General features: G+C 46.9%; 1 protein-coding gene across 1 annotated transcript in view; it reads right to left on the bottom strand.

Annotated features, from left to right (window-relative positions):
* FAM171A1 (family with sequence similarity 171 member A1) overlaps window positions 1–26,587 on the bottom strand; it is a 128,514-nt gene that overhangs the window by 35,687 nt on the left and 66,240 nt on the right. The window contains exons 2-4 of the mRNA XM_053923052.2: window positions 19,057–19,284; window positions 9,631–9,723; window positions 1,144–1,302 (exon numbers count right to left, since the gene is read on the bottom strand). Coding sequence (XP_053779027.1) covers window positions 1,144–1,302; window positions 9,631–9,723; window positions 19,057–19,284 — 480 coding nt within the window. The remainder of the gene's footprint in view (window positions 1–1,143; window positions 1,303–9,630; window positions 9,724–19,056; window positions 19,285–26,587) is intronic.

The following is a 26,587-nucleotide window of genomic DNA, read 5'->3' as shown; positions in this document are numbered from 1 at the left end:
GGGCTGTGCATTTAAAGTAAAAATTAACACTTTTTCCCCATAGCGTTTACTTAAGATGACTACCATGCACCTGTCTGATTACTGACTATTGATTGCATCACGATCACATAAAAATTAAAGGGAGAAGAAACATTTCCAAAAATAAATACCGCGGAGGGAAGAAAAGCAAATGACCAATCAATCACCAGGTCATCTTGATCTATGACCAGTAATTAACTAGTGTTCTACAAAACAGATCAGATGTTGCGGGTTCAGAAGCTTTTTCAGAGTGATCAGCTATGTAATCATTCTGAAGTGATATTCAATGAAAGCGTCCCTGGGAAATGCAGTTACTTACTCACCCACCAGGATTAAACCCAGTACAGCCCGTGGTTTTCGAGTTCACGCTGTGACTACACTCAAGTGTCCGGGAAAAGGAGAGTGGAGACAAGAAAACGATTCAGGACTTCAGAATGCACCTCGCTGCAGTCACCAGAAGGACAGGGCCGCGTTAGCCCCCCGCGCCTGATGAACTGTGCTGCTGGCCAAGAACCGAGGCGGAAGGCACGTGTCTCCAGTCTTTTCTGATAAGATTTATTCCAAATTTTCTGGCCGGTGGCTTTTACTTTCTCTGGATTTGGGGGTGGAGAGCACTGGCTTGCTCACCTCAGATCAGCCCCAGTGCCACCTTCCCTCCCGGCTGTGACTGACACGTGGGTGGGTAGGTGGGTGGGGCTGTGCACCTCTGCAAAGGCCGGCAGGCCAGGCTGCTCCACCAAACACTGGGTCCCAGGTCAGGTGGAGAGAGGCAGAGGACAGAGGGGCAGAAAACCACCAACTCTGATCTTATACTTAAAAAGAATTACAATTTCAATTAAAAAAAACCAAACTACTCTGAATTAAATGTAGTCAGTCCACCAAAGGAGAGCTCAGAGAAAGTGCTTAAGGCAGTTGGTACCAGCAGAAAGGCTCAAGGAGACAGTCACTAAAACTGCAGTGATGTAGAGTAAATTCCTTAAGTAACAGTTTCAACGCACTTGAACTTGGAGGAAGAGCTCCCTCCCCTTTGCAACTTCAGTTCTCCCATTCAATGCAAACACTTCAAGCCACATACAAAGATTCAAACACAGAAGCCTGGCTGAAAAAAGAAGAGACTCAAATTACCTGTTCCGTTTCCATCTAATCCTCGCAAGTACGGAAAATTGTCCACTTCAGAGGGGGAGCCGGCGGCAGTGAGGAAGGCGGTCAGGTCGCTGTAGCTGGTGTTCTCGGGCAACCGCAGAGACCTCCTCTGGAAATGAACGCGCGGCTGCGGCCGGGCACCTGCAGAAATGAACCTTTGAGTTACGTCCCCAAGGAGCAGTTTCTGTTTTTAGAAAACGCCCCAGGAGGAAGTGCTTCTCTAAGGCTTCAGCAGGGCTTCCCCTGCCCCCCACCTCCCCTCACAGCCTCCCATCCCCCTCCACGCAGGACACTGAGATGTGACAACACGCTATTATGGGGATAGAAATAATAGCCCATTGTCACATTTGTTTCAACACAGGATGTTATTTAGGTTTTTAACAAAAAGCTTTCCAAGTGCTATTTGGGAGCAGTCTTTTCACTGCAGGGCATTTGCCTGTGGTCAGTCAGCGGTGACATCTTGGGAAACAAAGTCCATGTAAGTGAAACAAGCAGATGGCCATCTCTTTACACAAACAAGACAAGAGATACCCTTTGATGCGGGGTGCAAACACATCCCTCTCTCTCTGGTAAAATCTGCTTGAACTCCCAGACCCAGCCGAAGCAGAGCCAGGGAATCAACTGTGCAGCCTGGACAAGAAATGCAAAAAGAGAGCCCAACAGTAATGAGCGCTTTTCCCTCCGTGGAAGCTGCCGTTTGGCATCCAGTCTCCCCTGGTGGGGTGCATCCTATTTGGGCCAAATTATGTAGCAGATTTTACGAGGAGGCTCTTTTAATAATGTGACGTGATGCTCCTTCCCCAAACCCAGCTCTTGTGCAGAAGGACGGTGGAGACGACAGGCCCCCGTCATCACCCTGTGACATCGTCCGCAGTTCGACTTTGCTGTGGGTGTTCTTTTGAGTGTAACCCCTGAACCTGTTTTACCTAATGCTGTGGGGACAGTCACAAGACGAAAAGGCGCCAAGTCATTTTGCATAAACCCAGCAAAAACATCATTTAGACAAAAATTAATAGAAATGGGAGTTACAGCATTTACCAACAAAGGTACACATCTCTCCCAATTAAAGTGCCTGCTCACAGACAAGAGCCGGTCCTGACACCCTGGCCGTCACTTACACCACCCCAGGTGGCGGTGGACCACACAGCCGGTGGGGGTCACGCTCTCCCCAGTCCATGGTGGTCTGGCCCAACAGCCCTGCCCAGAGTTGGTCATCTTTATGCGTGAGGGTTTAACTCTGGACCAGAAATTTTTAAGGGGACACATCTATCTAGAAGTGTTCTAGAATAAGGTAGTTTTACAGCTCAAAGGTGTAACTAGCCCAGGTCTCTCTTCCCACAGGTGAGACCATGGGAGCCCAATGGACTGGCTGCCCACACAGACATGTGGGGTAGGCTGCCCTGACCACGTACGACTCAGGTGGTCACGGTGCTCCCCGAACTCCTAAAAATCATTGACCAGATTTCTCAAAGGACTGGTTCTGCACTCCATAACACGGGCCCAGCATCAGGGCCCTTGGCAGGTGGGTGCCCAAAGCCTTGACAGTCCTGTGCAACCCTGGTCACCACTGACACTAAGGGGGCACACATATCGGTCCTGCCCCAGACTGTCGCTGCCCTGTCTTTATCCCTAAAACAGACCTTTGGTCATGGGCTAGCAGCCATGTGTCGTGTAATATGCTCATTTGTGTATCTTGTAACTTGCATCTCTTCTTGGTCTGCTCTTCTTTCCTTGGCCTTCCTGCTGTCGCCTGCTGGGGCTGCATAGAGTTTGAGTGTCACATGCTTCCCGAGCTAGGAGTTGTTTGCTTCTCACAATCCCTTCCCTTCACTCCCTGCATGTGCTGTTGGCCTCTTCGGTCCTCCTCCCTACTGCCCTCAGAGACGGAAAGTCCAAGCCAACCCTTCTCTCTCCCCTCATCACCTCCAACTACAGAGCAGCATTCATTGCTCCTGATACATTTTTCAGTGAGAGTGAACTTTCCGAGACTTGATTTTCCTTTCTCCACTGTTTGTCAGCTTAAAGATGTTGCTGATGCCTGGGTTTCACACAGTGTGGGGACAAAGGCCCTACTAAGATAAGGAGTGATGTGTCTAAAGTGTGACAGAGCAAAGAGGGGGCTTGTCCTTGTGAGGGTTAAGACAGGATGCAGCGTTCCACTGGTTACCCCAAACAGGTGGGATACGTGGCCCCTCCTGGGCCTAGGAATGGCCCCCGTGAGATGTGCAGGTTGAGATCCCTGTGAAGTCTCCCCACCGACACTAGACTGGGACAAGGGGAAAGGGAGTCCCACTGCATCCAGGGAAAGCAGCCCAGCCCAGCCCAGCCTTATGGGGTTGGCCTGGGACCTGGAAACCACAACCAAGGCTGCTCCCCAGCTCCCAGGGGCCCCTGGGATCTCGTCCCAGTTCTGTGCCTGTCTGTCTGTTTCTCTTATACCTTCTCTTATTCTCTGATGTGTCATGCATTTTAGTGGGAGATGCATCGCTCCACGTCCCACCCCCTTTCCTTCTCGCCTGTTGCTGCCTCCTTTCCCTTTTTGTTCAGGAGAAGTTGGTCCCTGGCCAGACATCTGGGTCTGTCTGCTGTGGCTGGGGGTGGGGGGCACAGAGGGGCCATGCTGGGGCAGGTCTGCTACAAGGGCATGTGGCCGGCCAGGCTGACTTGACACATGCTATGACCAGCAAGGCCTGGGTACTGTCTGCTGAGGGACCAAACACGCACCAGCACGGAGCTCTGGCAAGGCCTCTGCCTGGGGAAACGACAAGGAAGCACCTGAGGGGTGTAAGGGCTGAGGCTGTTCTAAGCCGTGGTGTAAATGACATCTGAAGTGGTGTGTGGGGGGCTGGGGGAGCGTAATGCCCTTAAGTTTACCTTCGTATTAGAGCTACTAAGGCCCCCACTTTTCAGGAAGGGAGGTGACTGGGTGGGAAGGGAGGAGAGTGGACAGGACAGTCTGTCGGTCTTCTCCAGACACCCCTCGCCCACATCCCCACACAGCTGGCTCAGCCTTCCTCTGTTCCTCTCAACACCCCCACCCCCCAAATGCTCAGACCCGCCTCTACTGAAAATACTGGGGCACCCTGTCCTCTCTCGGCACCTTAAAATCTTTCATACCTCTTCTCTCTGTCCCTGCTTTCTTCCAAGGTCAACCCAAGTATCCAAACTCTTGCTTGTTTTATTGCAAGACTTGGCTCAACCAACTATTTTTGCCTTTGTCAATAATCTTCTCTACGGGCTTTTCCTCCCCAACTGACAAATATACCCATTTCCTCCTCATCTAGAAAAATGACAATAAAACATGACTTTAACTGCTGTTCCTATGAGCAGATGTCTTCTCTCCTTCCACCCAATCCCCAGTGATGTGGCTTCTACCCCCAACACCAGCTGCCCTGGGCGAGGTCAACTGATGACGGTATGATCTGCTAACTAGACCATTTCCCAGCCTCCCCCCCCCCCGCCCCCCCCCCCCCCCGCCGCGGACCTCTTCACAATGGTCAACACTGTTCACCGCCCACACCCAGCAACCCTCCTCCTCGGCATACATGGCCCTGAACTCTGGTCTCTCCAGAGTCAGCCCACTCTTTCTTCTGCAAGTGCTTTTCTCCCCCTCCTCCTCCCTCCAATGGAACAGCTCCTGCCACCTCTGCCACGGCTGTTCCTGGGCTCTATCCTTACCAACTCCCTGCCACTGCCACATGCTCAGCTGTCACCTTCCTCTCCGGCCTGGGACTCTCTGCCCAGCTCTGTGTCTGCATTTCCTCTGCCTTCTAGTCATCGCAACCCAGATGCCCATCGAGCACTCCAGAATCCGCCTCTGCCCTGCCTCCCCCTGAACCATAGCCCGTTTTCCCCAACCTCAGGTTCGAGTCCAGGTTGACACCATCATTTGCTCTTCCCATTATCCTGCACATTGGCTCAAGGGCCAGGATTGGCCCATCTTCCCTTGTTAACATTTCTAGCATCATCTTTTCCTCCCCTTCTGCCTCTAGCCTACATTACCCCACATTACCCCAGGCCTTAACTATTGCAAACGTCTCTTAACTGGCCCCTTGCTTCAGACTTATCCCTTTTCATCTACTCACATACTGACTTTTCTAAAATTCCACTCTGATTACATCCTTTCCCTGCCAAGAAATCTCCAATGGATCCGTGCCACTTACCACATGAACAATGGCAGCGACAATGAGAGACGAACTAGACCCAAACTACTACTCCATCTGCCCATAAGTGAGAGACATAGTACAGCACTTTAAGAATTTAGGAAGTTTTTACATACATATTATTTTATTTAATATTCACTACAGTCATGTGAAGAAGGAACTCTCTCCTCTGCAGGTGAGAAAATTGAGGCTCAAAGAGGATAAGTGACTCGCCCAACGTCATTCTGTTTGTAAGGGGCAGAATGAACTCTTTTCATTCCAACCTCCCCGTCCCGCCCTAGTACACCGTGCTGACATCAGAAGAGATGGTCTGCCCCCGCCGGCTGGCTCTCAGCCTCTGCCAAGTGGGACTGCCCAGCTCTCTGCTCCTGCATACGTGCCCACGCTCTGCTCCGTGGCTGAAGCTTCTTCCCATCCTCTACGTGCAGATCAGCATTATTCCATGTTGCCTCTTCGATGTAGCCTTTCCTGATCCCACCCCAAGGTCTAAACTCTATTTCTGTCTTTCTCACAGCCCTGATCTTTCTGTGTCCTGTGTTATGTTCATTTGTATATCTGCAAGTCTCCCTGATCAGAGGCGCCATTTGAAGAGAACACGGGCAGTGGAATCACTTAGCTCTATTTTTCAATCTTTCCTTTGCCACCTTCTAGTTCAGTGACTTTGGCCTTCAGGTTCTTTATCTTTAAAATGGGCATAAATCACATCTGTCTCACAATATGGCTGTTAGGGTGCTAGATTGGGACACATACACGTGTGGCTAATGGTACCCCTCTTGGTACGTAACATTGTAGGATAAGCAATGATTCCCATCTCTTCTTCCCTTTTAGATGGAAGCTCCTTAAGCACAGGTACTCTGTGAAACCCATCACACTGCGTCCTGTGTATAGCTGGTACTCAACAAAGTTTACGGAACTGAACGCAAAGCTGAGTTATACTAAGCAACTCACTATGTACTAATAATGGTCTGTCTCAGTTCTGACTGGGTCAGGGTTCCTCAGTCTTGACATTATTAACATTTCGGACCAGGTGGTTCTTTGTCCTGCACATTTCAGTGTGTCTAGCAGCATGAGTGGCCTACACCCACTTAACGCCAATAGCAGCTCCCAAGTTAGGACATCACCAGACATTGCCCAATGTCCCTGGGGACAAAACCACCCTCAGCTGAAAACCACTGTACAAGACATTGTGAGCACCCTCACACTGACCCAACAACACAGCTGAGGGTCTCCTTTGCAACGGGCTCAGGATGGGGAGGGGCAAGGACACAGGCTCTGCCTCCTGGAACTCAAGAGTAAAGAAGATTGTCAAGGAAACAGCTTAGTTCTCACAGTGTTTTCAGTGCTAAAACAAGAGATCTATGCTAAAAAAAAAAAAAAAGTACAGGACAAACTTCAAGAGAGAGCCACCAACTGTCCCAGAAAAAAGAAGTTCTATAGGTGCTACCTGAGACCTGTACCCGAGACTGTGCAGAGGCAGATGGAAGCGACTGCGCACCTGGAAGAAGGTTTGCGTGTCAGGAAGGCTGAGGGCCTCTGTGGGAGCCAAGCGCAGGCTGCACGGGGCCCAGGGGCAGAGGACGAGGCTTGTAAAGGGGCTGGCATGTCCACTCAAGTGTGGACTTGATGAGGCCAGCCCTGTAGACTCTAAGATGAAGATGACATACTCCTTGCACTTCAGGTTTAAAAATTCTAGTTGGGGAGGTAAGGCATACTCCCAAATATGGCGGAAAGGGAGGTATCACAATAAGATTGAGAACCCCCAGCTGGAAGGTTAAATCCATGCTTCGGGTTACAGATAAGAACAAGAGGGGCAGTAAAGGAGCGAGGGATGTGTGGAATCCAAGGTCGGGAGCCAGAGGGATGGAAGGTACAGCAGCGCCTGGTTCTGGATGGGCTCAGGGCTGCTATGGGACGACAAGGCAGGAGTTTGTGGGTTTCACCTGAATGCTGGGGCTCTGACACAATGTCACTGATCCCCAGTCTGCTTCTCTCTCCCCTGCCACCAACTGGCTCCCTTTTCTTACTCATACTTTCTATTCCTTTCTCATTTGGGCTGTGGGTGGCCTGGCCTGGCTGCAGACCAGCTGCACCGCAGGACCTTTCAGCTGAGATTCTCACTTCTGAGTTCTTAGTGCAATGCCGGTAAAAGAAAGAGGAAGAAGTGCTGATGGCTCCAGCTTTTCTCTCCGGGTTGGACCCCAGCCCCTGGCCCCACTGTGGGTGGGTACGAGCCCCTTGGCAGCTGAGGCTGAAGAGCAAGACACCAAGGTGACTCCCATCTCCGGGGAAGACACAGCAAAGACCTCCTATACCCTGAAGTAAATGGGTGAGCACAGCTTGTCTGTGTTAGAGACATTCATTACAGCTGTCAGTCTCTTGCTATCATTTCAACTGGGCTAGCAAAAGACTGCAGTTTCCTGTGTTAGTAACGACCATGAGAAGGAAGCGTAAACATTCCCTCATTTCAAGAAAGCGATGGTCTCACCCCCATGTTCCCACGGCATTATTTATAATCCCCAACACATGGAAACAACCCGAGTATCCTTCAGTGCATGAACGGATAAAGAAAATGTGGTCCATATAGACAATGGGGTATTATTCGGTCATAAAGAGACAAAACACTGCTGTGTGTGACAACATGGATGGACCCTGAGGGTGTTATGTTAAATACAGTAAGTCAGAGAAAGACAAATGCTGTATGATGTCACTTACATGTGAAATCTTAAAAACAAACAAACTTACAGATACAGAGAACAGACTGGTGATGGGTGGGTGAAATGGATGGAGGTTGTCAAAAGGTGCAAACTTCCAGTTGTAAAATAAGTCAGTCCTGGGCACGGGACGCACCGCATGTGCCTGAAGTTCATGACACCGGCTGTACACCTGCATGTTGCTAAGAGAGTAGATCTTGAAAGTTCTCATCGTAAGAAAAAACTAGTAACTATGCATGGTGAGAGGTGTTCACTAGACTTAGTGTGGTGATGAGATATATATATAAAATCATATATATATAAAATATTTATATACATATAAAATCATTTGTTGTAGGCCTAAAACTAATACAAGGTTATATGTCAATTATATAATAAAACTAGGGAAAAAGGGAAACCATTATTTTTCAGTTGTGAAACAATAACAGCAGAGCTAAGCAAAGGAAAATTAGAGGGACCAGGGCCAAAGAGCGTAGGCCACGGTGTGGTTCTAATGAGAATGGAAGCTGGGGGCTGGGGCCTAGGTCTGCTCTCTTAGGGGAGAGAAAAGATGGCTCCTCACGGCTTCCACTGTGTTCTCTCCCTGCCTCGAGCTACGTGTCTGCTGGATGTGTCTCCTCGTTTTCTCTTCAAACCCATCTTCTAAGAGCAGTGGCTACACGTTCACCTCAGCTACTTAATAAAAAAAGAACGAATGAGTTCAGCTCATTTGCAAATGGCACATGAGTGTGGTTAGGTAAAGGATGAGCAGCGTAAATGCTATTAGAGCACAGAAGTAAAGTAAATAAAAACTTCTCTGGCGAAGCAATAAAATCCAGGAAATAGCGTTTTTGAGGCCCATGATTTAGGGGGAAGAAAATGATCTCAGCACTGAAACAAGTTTGACACAAGCTTTATTCCCAATTGTAACCCAACATCAAACAAAGGGGAAGTCCCTCAAGCTCTCTGTGTCTCCTCAAAAGAGGTTAGAAGGGGGGAGGCACAGTTACACGCACCGCTGCATGTGACGTAGATTAAACGAGGGGACAACAGAGGACGAAAAGCCACACTTGAATGCTCGTGGACCTTTTTCCGTTTTGGTTGGGGGGTACTTTTTATTGCAGTAAAAAACCTGTAACATTAAATGTACCATCCTAACCACTTGTCAGGGTACAGTGCAGTGCGGTTGAGCGTATTTACGCTGTTGTGCAACAGATCTCTGAACCATTTCATTTTGCAAACAAACTACACGCTCGAATGCCGACAGTCCTTTTAAGAGCAACCCTGTATACTGGTCAGTGCGGCGCAGGCCGGGTCCTGGCTCTGACCTCGGGAGGTGGACATTCTCTCCTTTGGAGAAAGAGAAGGGTGGCGCGGACAGAGTGGTGGGGCCCCTTCTTTTCTCTCAACATTGAACAGCTGTGCCTACAAAACGAGATCACAACCAATGGACAGTTTAACAGCCAACAGATACTTTAACCAAATTCAAATGCGCTGTGCCCCAGCTTTGGATAAATTCACTGCCGTCGGCGAGGGACAATAAGCCATCCCTCAGAAAGATTTTAGTAGTCAGCCCTAAAGTAACTGTCGCTTCTCTTTTTAAATAACCAACATACCTTGGAATCCTGAGACTATTTGGACAACATCTTCATAAACCATTAGAGTGGCGGACCGTTCCGGAAGCAGGCCCAGGCTCAGTGAAGAAAACACTGCAGACACAGAAATAGATATAAGGAAATTGTGACATAAATATATACTTAGTCTCTGCCCTGGTTCCTGACACAGAGCTCCTAAATCCCATATAATTGCCTGAGTGATGGGGGGGGGGGCGGGGACAGGGGTGTCTTTTGTTTTAATGAGGGGACTCTGGGTGGCTCCTGAATTCGGGCTGGTCACCAGGAAGATCAAGCCATGACTGAACCCTGGAATCGGCAGCCCCACCCCCCATCCTCTGGGATGGGGAAAGGGCCAGAGATGGAGTTAATGACTGGTCATACCCACGTGATGAAGTCTCCGGGAAAATCCCCAAAGTAGGGGATTGGGGCGCTTCTGGGCTGACGAATGCATGTGTGTCCCAGGATGGAGATGCACCCCAACCACACAGAGACAGAGCCTCCTGTGCACCTCTCCCCCCATGTACCTCTCCTTCTGGCTGTTCACCTGTATTCTTTACTATATCCTTTATAATAAACTGGCAAACGTACGTTAAATGTTTCCCTGAGTCCTATGAGCCATATAGCAAATTATTGACCCTGAGGGGGCCTCATGGAAATGCCTGATTTTGGCTGGTCAGTCAGATGTACAAGAGGCAGCCTGGGACCTATGTCTGAAGTGGGGGAGGGAGGGTCTTGTGGGACTGAGCCCCTAACCTGTGAGGTCCGCACTCAGTCCCGGTGGTTAATGTCAGAACTGAAGGGAGTTGTAGGACACGCAGTGGGTGTCCAGAGAGTTGGAGAACTGACTGGTTTGAGGACAACACCCCCTTGTCTGGTGTCAGAAGTGAGAGAAGGGAAACAGCTGTCCCTTTCAGAGAGACTCTTGCCTTGTCCCGGGGGTGTCACCACCCCCCCTGTGACAGTGGTTTGTCCTACAATGGGCAGCCATTGTTTTATTCGTTAAGTTTTTAGTAAAGCATCTGAGCCTCTTCATACAGGAATATATTAAAAGTTATAATATACACACTATAAACATGTAGAATACTCGTATATATAACACTAGGCATTAACATTAAGGACTTCAAAAATATGCGCTAAGGTCATTGTGTGCCAGATGGTAAAAGAATATTCTGGGAACTAAGAAGATGATAGAACTCGTGCTGTTCCATTTTATTTATTTATTTTAAATTATACTTTATTGTTAATGCTATTACAATAGCACTAGTTGTCCCAATTTTCCCCCTTTGGCCCCCTCCACCCAGCCGCCCCCAACTCCCTCAGGCTATCCCCACACTGCTGTTTGTGTCCGCAGGTCACGGGTCGTGCATACATGTTCTTTGGCTGCTCGGTTCCCTCTGTTGTACTTCACATCCCCATGGCTATTCTGTAACTACCAATCAGTGCCTCTCAATCCCCTCACCTTTTTCACCCAGCCCCCGACCCCCCTCCCACCTGGCAACCATCAAAATGTTTTCTGTATCTAGGATTCTGTGTCTTTTCTGCTTGTTCGTTTATTTTGTTTTTTAGATTCAATTGTTGATAGATACGTATTTATTGCCATTTTATTGATATTTTTTATCTTCTAAAAGTAGACCCTTTTTAATTTATTTTTTTAAAGATCTTATTTATTTACTTTTTTTAGAGAGAGGGGAAGGGAGAGAGAAAGAGAAGGAGAGAAACATCAATAATGTGTGGTTGCCTCTCACACGCACCCAGCTGGAGACCTGGCCTGCAACCCACACATGTGCCCCGACTGGGAATCGAACCGGCGACCCTTTGGTTTGCAGGCCAGTACTCAACCCACTGAGCCACACTAGCCAGGGCTTACAGCCACCCTTTAGTGCAGGGGTCTCCATGTAGACTGGGCCGTGGACTGGGACCAGTACTGGTCCAGGCCTGTTAGGAACCGGGCCACACAGCAGGGGGTCATGTGCTTGACTCATCCTGAAACTATCCCCCTGCCTACCCCCCACTCCCACCCCATACATGGAAAAATTGTCTCCATGAAATCAGTCCCTGGTTCCAAAAAGTTTATGAAATGTTAAAAGTTTAAGATTTCCTATAATTCTGGTTTTGTGGTGATGAATTCCTTTAGCCTTTTCTTATCTGGGAAGCTCTTTATCTGTCGATTCTAAATGAGAGCTTTGCTGGGTAGAGTTACCTTGGTTGTAGGTCCTTGCCTTTCATGACTTTGAATACTTCTTTCCAGGCCCTCCTAGACTGTAAGGGTTCTTCTGAGAAATCAGCTGATAGTCTTATGGGAGCTCCCTTGTAACTAACTGCTTTTCTCTTGATGCTTTTAAGATTCTTTGTATTTAACCTCTGGCATTTTAATTATGATGTGTTTTGGTGTGGGCCTCTTTGGGTTCATTTTGTGTGGGACTCTCTGTGCTTCCTGGACTTACATGTTTATTTCCTTCACCAAGTTAAGGAAGCTGTCATTATTTTTTCAAATGGGTTTCCAAAACTTGTGCTATTTTAAAAATTAAGTACCCCTGGACTTCTAACTAAAAATTCACAAAGCCTACAAGTTTCTGAGTAAAACATGAATTTAAGAGAAAACAAACATATTATGGAATAATAATCACTAACATTACTGAACCCTTCCTAACTTGCCAGAGATTACTCTGTTTTAATTTTGGTGATTTATTGAAATCTCAAAACAACTCTGTGCAATAGGCATTAATATACCCATTTCACAAGTAAGGAAACAGGTTTACAGATAAGGGATTCACTTGTCCAAGATCATGCAGGGGGTAAATACTGGAGCTGGCATTTGAAGTCTGGAGTCTGTTCTCAACCACCATTCTCCAGGAACTCATATTCAAAATCCAAGTGTCTAAGTTAAAAAAGGAGAAACATGAGGACTGGAGAGGTAAAGAGACTTCCTGGGAAAATACTAGGAACCAGAAATATTAAATGCTAAGAATATCAATGGCTTAGCACTACTGGCTCTTAGTTGTGCCAAAGGGAACCAGTAAGCTGGCCTTGGATGTAACCCCTCTACAGAGGCATCATAGTTAGCTGCCACTATGTACAAGGCCCAGTGGTCCATGTGTGGAATAGATCAGAGCTGGAGGCAGCATGCCTTCAAGGGCTCTACATAGGAGGGGGCTATGTGGCAAGTGCCATGAGAAAGAAGGCATCATGGTGCTAGGAACAGTCTAGCAGTTCCTCAAAATGTTGAACACAGTTTCCACATGAGCCAGCAATTCCACTCCTAAGTATATACTCAAGAGAACTGAGAATATATGTTCCCACAAAAACCTGTGCATAAATGTCCACAGCAACATTAGTCATAATAGCCGAAGAGTGGAAACAACCCGATATCCATCAATGAATGAAAAGGAAAACAAAATGTGGTCTATCCATACAACGGAATACTGTTCACACATAAGAAGGAATAAAGTAACTGATTCGGGCTACAACAGGGATGGACCTTGAAAACATTATGTTAAGTGAATGATGCCAGATACGAAAGGCCATGTATTACAGGATTCCATTTACCTGCAGGATCCATAGTGACAGAGAGAGTAGTGGATGCCAGGGGTAGAGGGAGGAAGAGAGAACAAGCTGATGCTAATGGGTGCAGGTATTTTTGAGGGTGAAGAAGATATTCTGGGACTAGACAGCGGTGATTGTTACATAGCCTTGTGAACTGCACACTTTAGAATGGTGAATTTTATGGTATATGAATTATATTCCAAGTACAAAATAAAAATAAGTATTAAGAGGAAAAAAGAATCCATCTCAGGAGTTCATCATTGGGAGAAAAATCCACACCAGGTTGGGGGAGGGGGGATCAGGTAAGCTTGAGAGCTATAACTAATGGGAGGAACCCTAACTGAGATAAATCTTGCAAAACCACTTCAAAGGTAAACTTAACCTTCATTAACAATGACCCCTTCACCTGGTGGGACAATGCCTAATGGCCAGAGAGAAAGGGCCAGATTGTTCTGCCCATAGGAAACCACTCACCTCAAAGCTCAGGCAGGTGTTGCACTCCCTGTGTCTCCAAGCGCAGGTGCCTGGACACTCCTGCTCCATGAGAGAGTTCGAGATCTTTGTGCTAACTGGGGGGTGGGGGGTGCAGGACGGGGAACTCTGAAACCACCTGTGATCATCTCAGATGTGCCACAAGGTGTTTTAAGTGTTTTAAAAACATTTCTAACATAAACGTTTGGTACTTCTATACAAGAAGCATCTATTCTAGCAAACTGTTTCTCAAACCTTATTTTGTATAGGAGAAAAAACCAATTTCTTGTCATGAGTGTGCTGTGTGGCAGCAAAGGTACCAGCAGGGGCTTCCTGAAGCAGGAGTGGGGGACTGTGAACCTCCAGTGGACCGAGTGCCCCAGTGGAAGGGAGGTGGCAGAGACACTCAGGTCTGCTGGTAGATGGTATTTTAACCACCATAGGGGAGATGCTGACTAGTGGCTGGAGGTTCTTGTCATGCCAAGGGGAGGTGTGTTTTCCCACAGGCAGAGAGGAAGGGACATCTAACTCTACCTGGGAGAGTCAGGAAGATTTAATGTCACACTGGGCTCTTGAGGACGGAAGACAAACTTTCCAAGAGAACAGTGGTGAAGGAATAACAGTGCAGGCAAACATGAAGAGAGTAAGATGTCAGATCCCTGCAGAGAACAGCAAATTGCTCGGGATGACTAGACCGTGACATGCGTGAGGGAGAAGCAGCTAGGGCAGGAGGGTCTGTGTGTTGTGTTTAGTCTACACTTTATCCCAAGGACGGTAGAACACTTCAAGCAGATGTGTGACTTTATATATATATATATACACCTGTATTTTGCCGTGTATAATGCAAATTTTGCCCAAATTTTTGAGGGAAAAATAAGGCTATGCATTATACATGTGTATTACTAATTCTGAATTTACATAAATATTTTTAATTCTTTTGTTTATGCTTATGCATTAAAAGTGTAACTCTAGAAAGCAGTAACAATATCCGTATGCAGAATAATACCCTAGAATACGATAACAGATTTTATTTTTAAATATAAATAAATTAAAAATTGAATTAAAAATTAAAACGAAAGATTTTTTCCCTGAAAGTTTGGGCCAAAAATGTGGGTGCACATTATACACAGCAAAATGATATGTATGGGAGGTCTGTCCAGAAAGTATCTAGCCATGTACTATGAAAAATAGAGACATTTATTGAAGAAGATACAAGATACAAGAAATGTACATAGGACAATGACGCCTCAGTCCCCTCCAAAGTAGGCACCTTGCGACCTCACACAGTTCTCCTAGCATCTCTTCCACTGTTCAAAACATTCTGCAAAACCCTTTGTTTTAATCACCATCAGCTGCCCCATTGTATTTTCCTGAATCTCACTGACAGTTTGAAAAATCTTCCCTTTCAAAGGTGATTTTAGTTTTGGGAAAAGCCAGAAGTCACAGGGTGCCAAATCTGGGCTGTAGTGGTGCAGAGTCACTTGGGTGACTTGATGTTTCGCAAAAAAAACTGCGCCAGATGCGATGCATGAACCGATGCGTTGTCATGATGAAGCTGCTAATCACCAGTTGCCCCTAGCTGTGGCCTTCTGAATCATCTGAATAGTTTCCATGGAGGAATGTTCAAGCTTAACGCAAAATCCTATACAGATTCGTTGCTCTACTCAAGTCATTTTGAATGCAATGGCCACACAGTACACATGCTCACTCAATGGTGTCTACCGCCCCCACCGACCAGTACAGTGAAGTTGTCACTGTTCACACATGCACATTCCAGTCCACTCTCCTTGGCTGCCAGGTTACATGGATGTCACACAAACCATTCTCGTCTTATTAACAGTAGCTGGACTTTTCCCGGACAGACCTTGTATATGTATGTATGTCTATATGTGTATATACACACACACACACACACACACACACACACACACAAATATCTATCTATATAATGACACTAATGCTTACTAAAATAGAGGGTGGTGTGAAGAGGCAGACTGAGCTAGCCGGCCACTGCTGCAGTAGTCCTGGACCACTGCAGAAGGTCCAGGGGGCAATCACTATGGAGATGAAAATAACTGAGATGTGGAATTATAGTCCTTAGTGGATGGATTACATTTTATACACCTAAATTTGTTTTACCTGTTTGCCAAGCCAAGTCATCCACCCATCCTGAATCTATACCTCTTTCCTTGAAAGAGAAAAAAATATATATCTTCCAGGAACCAGTCAAGGATGAAAAAAGAAACCCACTCCAAAATCTCAGAAGCACGCTTATTCAAACAAAACCATGTGTGCACACGTAGCAAAGAAAGCATTTGCCTTCTTTGGTTTCAAGTTTTTAACATGCAGGGTGGGCAAAAGTAGATTTACAGTTGTATGTGGAACAGTTTATTCTTTTATTATTTACTTATTAATTATTGTATTATTTGCCTTCTTATTATTATTGTCATTATTTTGTATTCTTACTTATGATTTATCTTTTAGGTAATGATAGCTGATTATTTAACCTGCTAGTCCACCCCTGCATTTTAGAAGAGGCTCCCAACTTTTCTCTCTTCCTCGTCCAATTATCTGGAATACCAGAAGTGCCAGCGTTGGCCTCCAAAATTATGCATGAAAAAAATAAGGAATCTCCTCTGCTTTTCACTATAGATCAGTCTCAATTTTGGCCACATTTTCTGTGAGAGTCTAGTCAAAAGAATCTTTCTTGTGTTGACAAGGTAACTGGAGAAAAATAACCAAAGACATGGGAGGGCCCTTGAAATTCAGTCAGTCTTATTAATTTAGGTTAGAAATGAGAAATGTGGGCTCAGAGAGCCAGGATGGGCCCACACGTGCAGGGCTGGCTGGGCCGGGCAGGGGAGAACCCAGATATCTTCATGCCTAGTCCAAAACTCTTTCACTTAAACTACACTGTCCCCATTATTTGACTCATTTAAGAAAATGTACACTAGGGAAATGGCTGCTTTTTCTCAAGTGATCATGTTAACAAAGTCAAAATGAATAAATTACACTTGATCCTCATTATTTGTGAATGAGCCAGCTCACTAAGATGTATCCACAATCTCCAAATCAATACTTGTGGTGCTTTACCTGTGCACATAGAGAGCAGTTAAAGGTCTGAGTCCCTGACATGCACATCCCCAGCTCAGGCCAAACAAGGCGACACCACTCTGCCTTCCTGTTTTAGATCTCAGGCCACAAGCATCCCTTTTTGTGATCTCTTCAGGCTTTCTGGATTTTGACTGCTCACTATTTCTCGGATTTATTCCCATTTTTCTAAAATTACCCTCAATGGTCTCTTCAGTAATATCTGTATGACCTTCCATAGCTCACAAAACAGTGGTCTCAACCTTTAGTGAAAACTTTCATCCATAGGAGGAGACGGGTTGTTTGTTAAAATGCAAACTTCTGGGTCAGCCTCCCCAAATGAATGGTTGAGTCCTGACATCTGTATGTTTTCACAAGCACCTCCTGGTGCTAATAACTATTCATCCTCAAGACTCAGCTCCCCCTCACGCCCTCCCGGAAGCCCTCATTCACTCACCTAGTCCTCCTAGGCACACACACACACACACAGACACGCACATGCCACACTTAGCTCCCACGTGTCCCTAGAGGCAGCAGGGACCTTGATGGAGTGTGTCCAGTGTTCCGTGGCACAGAGACGAGCACTAACGTGGGTACTTTGCCAGGCACTGTGCTGGGTGCCACATATTTAGAGCACCTGTTGTGTTTTAGGCATGGTAAGCTAGCTTACATATGTTCACTACTTTTTAATCAGAATGACTCTGTGAGGTGGTATTAGCTCCATTTTACATCAAAGCTAGATGGGCTCAAGCACAGCCTGAGGGCCAGAACCCAGGTCATTTGGTGCCCCAAACCCACGCTCCCTCCATTATCCTGCCAGCCGTTGGCCCATCCTTGTTGCTCATCTAATGGTGTGAACACATGATGTGGTCCATGCAGTAGATGGAGCCTTAAGTGAGGGGACAGAGGAGACCTAAGGGCTGCTCCCCACCTAACCCATCCCAAGCTGAAACTGTGTCAGGCACCATTCTTGCTCCCTGTGGCGGATGACTACTTTGAAGTCGTGAATGGTAAAGGGACATTGTGATTTAAAATAAGGAATATGTATTTGGTCTTGGTCTCCATTCTGAGTACAGAGCTTCTAAAACCCTTGGCATTTCCTAAGTGATGAGAGCTATAAAGGATTCTTTTGTTATTCATCATAAGCCCATGCTGGAGTTTATGTTGTCATGTAATACAAGATAACATAATATTATGTACTATAGTGGTCTTTGGAAAGCCCCTAGATGACCTAAGGATGGGAGCTGGTTGCCAGGAACCAACCACACATGAGAGGGTTGGAACTTTCAGGGGAGGAGAGAGGGCCTGGAGGTTAATCCATCACCCACAGCCAAAGATTTAATCAATCATGTCTGTGTTCTGAACCTCCATAAAACCCCAAAAGGACAGGTTTGGAGAGCTTGCGGGCTGGTGCGCATGTGGAGGTGTTGGGAGGGGTACGCACCTGGAAAACCTGAAAGTCCTGTGCCCCTTCCCACATACCTTGCCTGATGCATCTCTTCAAGCTTCCTGTTTCTTTAATAGCCTTTATAATAAACAGTAAGCTAGTAAGTAAACTGTTTCTCTGAGTTCTGTGAGCCATTCCAGCAAATCAGTCAATCCTCAAGGAGGAGGCTGTGGGAACCTCCAATTTACACACAGCCAGTCAGTCAGAAGCACAGGTGTCAACCTGGACTTTCCTCTGGCATCTGAATCGGTGTGTGTGTTGGGGGGTGGGTGGGCAGGGTGGCAGTCTCATGGGGCTGATCCCTTAGGCTGTGGGTTCTGACCCTGTCTCCAGGTTGACAGTGTCAGAATTGAGTTCAATTGTAGACAGTATCTGAGAATCTGAGAAAAGTTTGATGTGTATGGAAAGAAGCCCACGTTTGGGGATGAGAAGTGTGCAAAGTGAAGCAGAGTACTGAGAGAGAGGAAACACACAGAAGTGTTTTCCCTTAGCAGGTAAGGAGGGGGAAGAGAAAGGCCGTCTCACCAAGACTCCCTTCATCTTTGGCCAGCTTTGCTCGGAGGGCCAGGGAACCTGAGTGAGGAAGGTCCATGCATCGGGCTAGTTATAACCAGTGAGGTACAGAAGGGAACGCTGCAGAAGTGAGCAGGCACGCTAAGGCTTCGAGGCCACGGTTCGTACAGTAAGGCGGGGAGCCCCACCACCTTCACAACTGACCCCACCTTTCTTCCCATAAGAGGCCCCACAAGGTAAAGCAGAGACTAAGCAAATATTTTCCTGATTGTCTGACTTCCATTTTCAAAATCGTGTCTGTGTCTGACTGTCACTAGCCTGACCATGAACTCTGTCTTAGACAACGGTTAAGGGCACCTTACCAGGTAGTCGGATTGGCTTCCATGGCGCAGAGTTTGGCACATAGGCGTGTTTCGTGGCGGTGACGATCAGCTGACTGCCCAGCTTATACCGGAACTTGATGAAGACAACGCCATCTGTCCCTGAGGTGCCAGAGGCGATGGAGACCTGGCTGGTGAAAATCTCGACGCGCGCCTCCGGGACTGGCTGATGGGTGCTGGCGTCACTGATGTGGACCTTCAGTGTGACCTCTGCAAGAGGAGAAAGCAATACGAAACAGACTGGGCCACTCGAGCAGTGATTCTGCTGTAGATGCTACAGGAGGTGGCGAGTGCAATACGATAAGAAAATTGAGGTCTGCACCCAAAATACAATTCATTTTCACAAGGGAAAATTTCCTTCTTAGAGATCCTGTTTTATTTTACATGATTTCCTATTTTGTTCAAAACCACTGGTCCTCACAAACTGCTTTCTTTTCACTCCCCCCTGCTCACACCAACAAATAATTGAGATAAAAATTCCATCCCTTTAAGACAGTGGTAGCCAACACAATACTCTTATCCTCCCCAGCTATGCCTGCAAACACAGCCTGAACAGGCTCGAGCTGCTGCAGAAAGATCCTGCAGGCTCACAGGTTTGCAGCCATAGTCTTCGAAGGTCCCAGTGGACATGGATATGACCAGCCCAGGATCGCTGTGCTGGTAATCATGAACATGACCCAAGCGTGGTCCAAAATGTCATGAAAAGGGAGAAACCATAGAGTGGGAAGAGAGAAGGTCAGAAGAGAAAAAAAGGACATATTTGAAAAGATAAATGATGCTGAGTCAGTAATATTGGCAAGAAAACATAATGAATGCAGAAAATGGACAGATCCAAATTAATGTTAGGATATTAAAACTGAGTGGATCATGTTCGATTCATGCGAGAGATGTTTACTGAGCTGCTACTCTGCGCCTAGAATTGAGAGTACTTGTGCAAACAACTACACTAGCGGTGAAGGAAAGGAGTACAAAGGCACGTGCTACACCTGGGGGACATCTGGTGCAGGCACGAAGCAGGCACTGGCAGAACAGCATGTGTAAAGGCTCAGAGGCAGGAAAACGCCATGCGTGCTTCCTAAAAAACAGAAGAGGGTCTGAAGGCTGGACGAAGAGTGTGAGGGGCCTGGGGCTCTGTGGGAGACAAGGCTAGAAAGGCAAGTAAGGGCCAGATCTGTCCCCCCTTTAGAAGCAATCTAAAAGGATCGTTCTCTACCCCGAGGGCAATGGGAAGGTATGAGGGTTTTAAACAGGGGAGTGGATACAAACTTACATTACAGAAGCATCTGGCTCTAGATGGACAAACTAGGGCAGAGAGGAGACTGAAGACTGAGCTTCCAGTTAAGAGGCCTCTGTAATAACCCAGAAGAGACAAAGGGGCCCAGACTCCAGCATCACAACGGACGTCAGTTAAAAGACTGTGTCCCAGAACAACCAGAAGTGTATCCTGCTCCAACAAACGTTTTCTTAAGTGCTTGCTACCCAAAGCTCTTCCACAACTGGGGCAGCCACACTGAAAAGGATTTCTTTTGCTTCGAGAACCTCCACCGTGGCAACTTGCCGGCTACCTTATGACACTGAAGCAACCTTTTCAATACTGTGGATTTCAGGTAGTCAATCATCTTCTCACCTGTTTTTTCACATACTGACTTAATACATTTCTGGACTAGATGACCATAAAGAAGAGCTGAAGATCCCTAGACCCAGGGACTACATGTCTGTGCCAAATAAATGTCTCAAAACCTTGCAGAGGAAAAAAAAGTGCCCCTGAAACTGAACTTGGTTGCTCCATACTATAGAAGAAGAAACCGAATGCCAGGAGTGATAGAACCAACATCACGGAAATCAAGGATATGACGTCACAGAACCTACGTAGTCAATTCCCTCCAATCTCCTCACTGCCATGTTAACGCAGATTTGCAGGAGGCACCCCACACTGGCTTTCTTATTTAACTGGGTCTTCCCTGTCCCCAGGCAGTATGCAAAGTCATAACATCAATTAGCTCAGCTCTCATTAACATTCACATAGCAGAAGTCCTCTACCACTGGGCAGTGAGAAGGGGGCTTTGTGGGGCTGCATGGACGACTTATGCAATTTTATGGTAATGCAACATTTACTAACAATCAGGGTTACAAGATTTCTGCTGGGTCTTCACTGTTTGCTGGGATGGCAAAAGCAGCTGCGATCTGGAAGAAGCTAAAGGATTCCTGAGTAAACACAGACAGAACAAGTTCTACTGAACCACCGTCCTCACGTCCACCACTGGAGTTTTTTCCAATACAGGAAGCTGACTTTATGTTCTGTGACTGTGCACTGTGAAAGCGATGATTCAGCTACTTCTTTTAGTGTGACAGGACGTGAAAAAATGTCACTATGATTAGGTAATAGTTACAGGTCACGGGGGTATTGGTTTTTCAGTTTTGCTGTTTGCTTTATTCGTATGATGGTGTATCATGAACAGTCCTCCAGTTCAACAGCGCTAGACTGAGTTCATTTTAAAAAACAGATTTAATTTTTTTGCAATACTTTCAGGTTCACAGAAATATTGAGCAGAAGTTATAGAAATTTCCCACTAGGGTATCATTTTTCTAGAGTAACACTTAGCATTAGATTATCCATTCAAAAACAAAGAGAAGTATTCGTACCACAGGAATAACCTTATGACAGGTGAGTGAGTCACTATTTACTGACACTGAATCACTTCCCAGGTCAAAGGAAGATGCTATAAATGGCTCCAGGCCTAGTATGCATTGAGATGCCCTGTGCCCCTCTGCCGGCCAGTGAGAGCTTAGGGACCCTGCTGAGCGGGGGCACCTGATAAGTAAACCAAAGCTGGAACATTGTTCTTTTACTCCTTACACTGCACCCCCATCATCAAGCTCTGCTGATTTTAACCCCACAATGTATGTTTCAGAGCTGGTCCCTCTTTCCCATCCTTGTTAGCTAACTGGCCCCTGCCATCTGTCACCCAGACTGCTGCGCAGCCTCTTCACAGAAACTGCCGCTGTCCTCAGACCCGGCCCTTGAAATCGCACCGAAGCCAGCCAGAGCCATCCGAACTACTGATCTGATTACTCCCTGTCCTGCTTCATACCCCTTAGTGCCCCCCAGATGTGCCCGGCTGCCTATTTTCCTATGGTTCATGAGGTAAGAATGTTTTTTATAGTTAAATGATTTTTAAAAAAAAAATCAAAAGAATAATAGTTCATGTCACATGAGAATTATCTGGAATTCAAATTTTAGTGTCTATAAATAAAGTTTTATTGAAACACACCCACGCCCAGTCATTCACACACTAAGGCTGGTTTTGCATTGCAAGGTGGAATTCAGAATCTGTAACAGAGACCACATGGCCTGCAAAGCTTGAACTATTTACTTCGGGCTCTTTAAAGAAAAAAAAGTGTGCCAACTCCTGACCTAAGGGGACCATTTCATGGTACCCCAGGTCATCCACGATCACCCTCCCTGGACCCCACATACTGCCCACAGGCCCCCAGACACTGTCCCTCCCTCCCACTTCTCATCTCCACAGGAAACGCATTTCTGCAACTTTACTTCCATGTTGCGAATTCCTGTTCATCCTGTAAAAGTCCTAGTTAAGGTTTATTTGAGCAACTACTCCTGACTCACCTAACCCTCTCCGAACTGGGTTGAGGGCCCTCATCTCCATCCCCCCAAACTGCCTACACTGGCACTGCTCCTCCTCCATTCCCAGTGCAGTCGGCATCGCAGTAGGCCGCCTGTGTGGGCAGACCCCTGAGCCCGAGGAGCTTTCGGCTTTAGATATTACATAAATTCCAAGTGTAATCACAAAATGGGAGAAGTGCCTCAAAGGAAAACTGGGTACCACAGCAGAGCATAATGGAGGGGGGACCTACTTTCAATGGAGTGGTCAGGGAGGGCCTTTTGAGGAGGTGTCCCTGCAGCTCAGGCCTGAAGGATACACAGGAACCAGCCAGACAGAGAGGCCCAGGCAGAGGGGCAAACGTGGGGGTAAGAAGGCCCTGGCTGCTGAGCTACATAAAAACTGGAAGGGGGAGCTCGGCACAGAGGGCCTTGCGCCTTAAGATGCGAGGCCGTCCCACACACTTACCCCGGCTTCACAGCATCTGGTGCGCTCTGTGGGTCTCTCAGGAGTAGAGGTTCTCATTTTCTTAAAATTAATTTTTATAACCTTAAGGCCCAGCCTGGCACCTAGAGCAGCACGTGCCAGTAAGTTTGTAAAATGAATGAATGCCAGAAGGAAAGAAACCGCCCCCTAATGCTGCCCTGTCCGATATGGAAACCACTGGCCACACGTGGGCACATACATTTAAGTTTCAATCAGTTAAGTTACATTAGAAGCGGAGCTCCTCGGTCACTCCAGCCCAGGCACACGTCTCAAGTGCTCCACAGCCACAGGGTAGCAGTGGCACCCACCCTAAACAGGGCAGGCGGATTTCCTTCTTCGCAGGAACTATTTGTGTTCCAAACTCTTATCTCAGAATCTGAGTAAAGAAATCCAGAGCATCAGATAGTTCAAGGGTCTGAGCACGACTCTGAGCCCTCGAGGCGGGACCTTCACTTGCAGTCCTTGCAGTGACTTGAAAGGCTCTGTGTGCTCTCCACCCCACAACCACACACCTCCCCGCCCTCAGTCCCTACTCCTCCCCGTTTCAGGGAATCCAAATGGCTCTTCCCTGGCCGGCGCACGCTCCCCCGCCCAACCCCAGACACCCATCCACGCAGCTGGTTCCCTCAGCTCCTCCAGTCACTGTTTAAATATCACCTCCTGAATGAGGCCTACACTGGCGAGTAGCTAATTTTTAAAACCATTATAGAAATTTTAGAACCCACATAAACACAGGGAGAATAGCATGAGGAAATCCTCTGCACTAATAAGTAAGTTTCAGTGACCAACTTTCAACCATTTTTGTTTTACTAATATTCTCCCCTATTCAATTTTCCTCCTTCCCCACCTTTCCTTCCTTCCTTCCTTCCTTCCTTCCTTCCTTCCTTTTTTTCTGGAACATCTTGAAGGGAAGCCTAACTATTATACTCAGTTCCATTATTTCCCTATAAATATTTCAGTTTACAACAGATGAAGACTTCTACAAATCATACCCAAAATGACATTACCTTACCCAATATATTTAATAATAACCTCTTTATATCATCTCATACCCAGCAAGCATTCAATTTTCTCTGATTTTCTAAAACTGTAAAAGGGTGCAGAGCAGGGGTCCTTGGAAAATAGCGGAGTATATTCCCCATAAACCATGACTGGGGAAGGGCAAGTGGATGGCACGGTGTTTAAAATACTTGGCATAATGATGGCAAGGTAATAGCTGTGCTGCTGCCTAGGGCAAAAGGTATATGTGACCTTAAGAGAGTATCATGACTCCTGACACAGGCAGAGGAGGCCGATGCCCCTGTGTCATGGAGAACTCTTGCCCTGACTAAAGATGGCAGCTGAAAGAAGGTAAAAGATATGGGGAACTGGCAAAAATAGCACATCATAGGAGGGGCTGTATATGAGGTCACATAGGAGGTTCCAGGCCAAGCATTTAAAATAAGGGCAGACGGAGAGAAAGGGGGAAGCAGCCATGCAGTCTGAAGTGAAGCAGCAGCCATTCGGTGTGGAGGAAAGGGTGTAGGGGAGGGCCCCACTACAAGGTCTAGAGTAAGAAAGGGAAGACCCAGCAGAGCTGACAGAGCTGTGCAGAGACCTGCTAATCAAGCACAGGTTTGTGAGCGGTGCTTGGAGCTGAACTGTGACTGGGAATGCTGGGTTGCAGGCTTCTGCTTCTCTGAAGGACGTAGGGAGGAGCCACTCTATTGGGACATGTGCCTCCCTGGACCCCGCCATGACCCAGTGTAACACGACACACGTTTTCCTGAACCACTGCAGGGAGGCTGAGAGCAGGGCACCCCAGACCCTGAGGGAGAGAGCTGCTGCGAGAGGATGGCGGCTCTGAAACCCACAAGAGCACATTCCAGAGAGGATGGAGACCCATTTGTGCGGCTGGCTGAAGAACCATAAGGAAATGGGGAACTTCTGGGCATGGTTTTGGCTTGCAGCCTGGTGGGGAGCAAGGTAAGTGCTAGGGCTCGTGGGAGAGCAGGGCTCTGAGTAGGAGGGCTCCCAGCACCCCCACCCCAAGGTAGGCACCCGGTCATTAACCCGTTTCCTTCAACATTCATTGTTGGGTCACGGGTTAAGGTGCAACATGGCAGAGCCCTGGTTTGCTCGGTTACAAAAACAATTAAAATAAATAAATAAATCTGACCATCCTATCTAAAATGTCGAACCAACCCCACCTGCACGTCTGATATTACCCTGCTCTACTTTTTCTTTTCTGCATGACACAGCGATCCTGGCGTGACTGCAGTTTAGGTGTTTATTAACTACCCGTCTGACGACCAGAATACAAGCTTTGAGAGAGCTCTTTTGTCTGTTTCTTTTTTCCTCTTTATTCATGTACCTCAAGCATACAGAATAGTGTCTGGCACACAGTAGGCACTCAATACATGTGCTGAATGAGTCACTAAAACTAACAAGCACTCTGGATATCATCTGGTACATGACCCAAACGTCCTGGGTTTTGTTGTTGTTGTTGCATTTCCTTCTTATTCACTATTGTTTTAAATAGATACAATCAAAAATTCATTTGAAAAGCAATAATCAATTCAGATAACTAATTGTAATTAAACAGAAAATCTTTACTGATCAGCTACTGTATGCAGAGTATGATAGGGGGTACCGTGGGAGATTTAAAAAGAGAATAAAAAAAATATGGCTCTAGTGTTTAAGGAGTTTACAGTTTTTGGGGGGGTAGGAGTAGTTAGGACCAACCCTTGTTCCAGAGAACAAAAAGGATGAGACTGGGTAAGACAGACTTTAAAAACACAGCTAAGAAGGACTAATGGGGCCTGGAGTTTATTAACAAAAACAAATACAAAGAAAGTAAAAATTTCTGAAAAGTACCCTAGAGGCAGAGGTGGAATAGGGGTGACATTACAAGACTGAATCAGGGACACCCACAAGCCATATTGTTGAAGTAGAATGGATACTGGCTACAAAGGGCCGCACCATCTGGACATTGGCCCTGAGTGTGTTTTCCCAAGTTCACAGGGGGATGCTTCTTGGAAGAGGTGAAAATGGAAGCTGAGGCTGGGAGGATGGGTAGCATGGGAAGATGGGTCTCAGGGGGCAACCCAGCGTCTCCTGAACATTTTCTTCCATTTGAGTAGTCTCCTACATCACACACTGGGCCTAAGGCAGAAGTCAGAAACCTGCTTCCCAGCCTCCCTGGCAGCTAGGAAGCAGGAATGGACTTTTGTCTCTGCTAATCTGATGCCTTCATGCTGGATTCTGATTTGAAAGACAGCAACATAAAGAAGCAGTTGCTTTTTCTGACAAAGGGACCACGGAGGCATCTGGTTGGGGATAGCAGTGCAAGCTGCCCTGTCTCAGCGCAGGAGGGTGGTAGGGTGTCCCTGGCTCAGTCGCACCACATGGCCTAGGCATCATGC

The sequence above is a fragment of the Desmodus rotundus genome, chromosome 4 (genome assembly GCF_022682495.2).
Source record: "Desmodus rotundus isolate HL8 chromosome 4, HLdesRot8A.1, whole genome shotgun sequence".
NCBI classification, from domain to species: domain Eukaryota; kingdom Metazoa; phylum Chordata; class Mammalia; order Chiroptera; family Phyllostomidae; genus Desmodus; species Desmodus rotundus.
The sequence above is the reverse complement of the archived record's forward strand: the minus strand, read 5'-3'. Positions and strand labels throughout refer to the sequence as shown.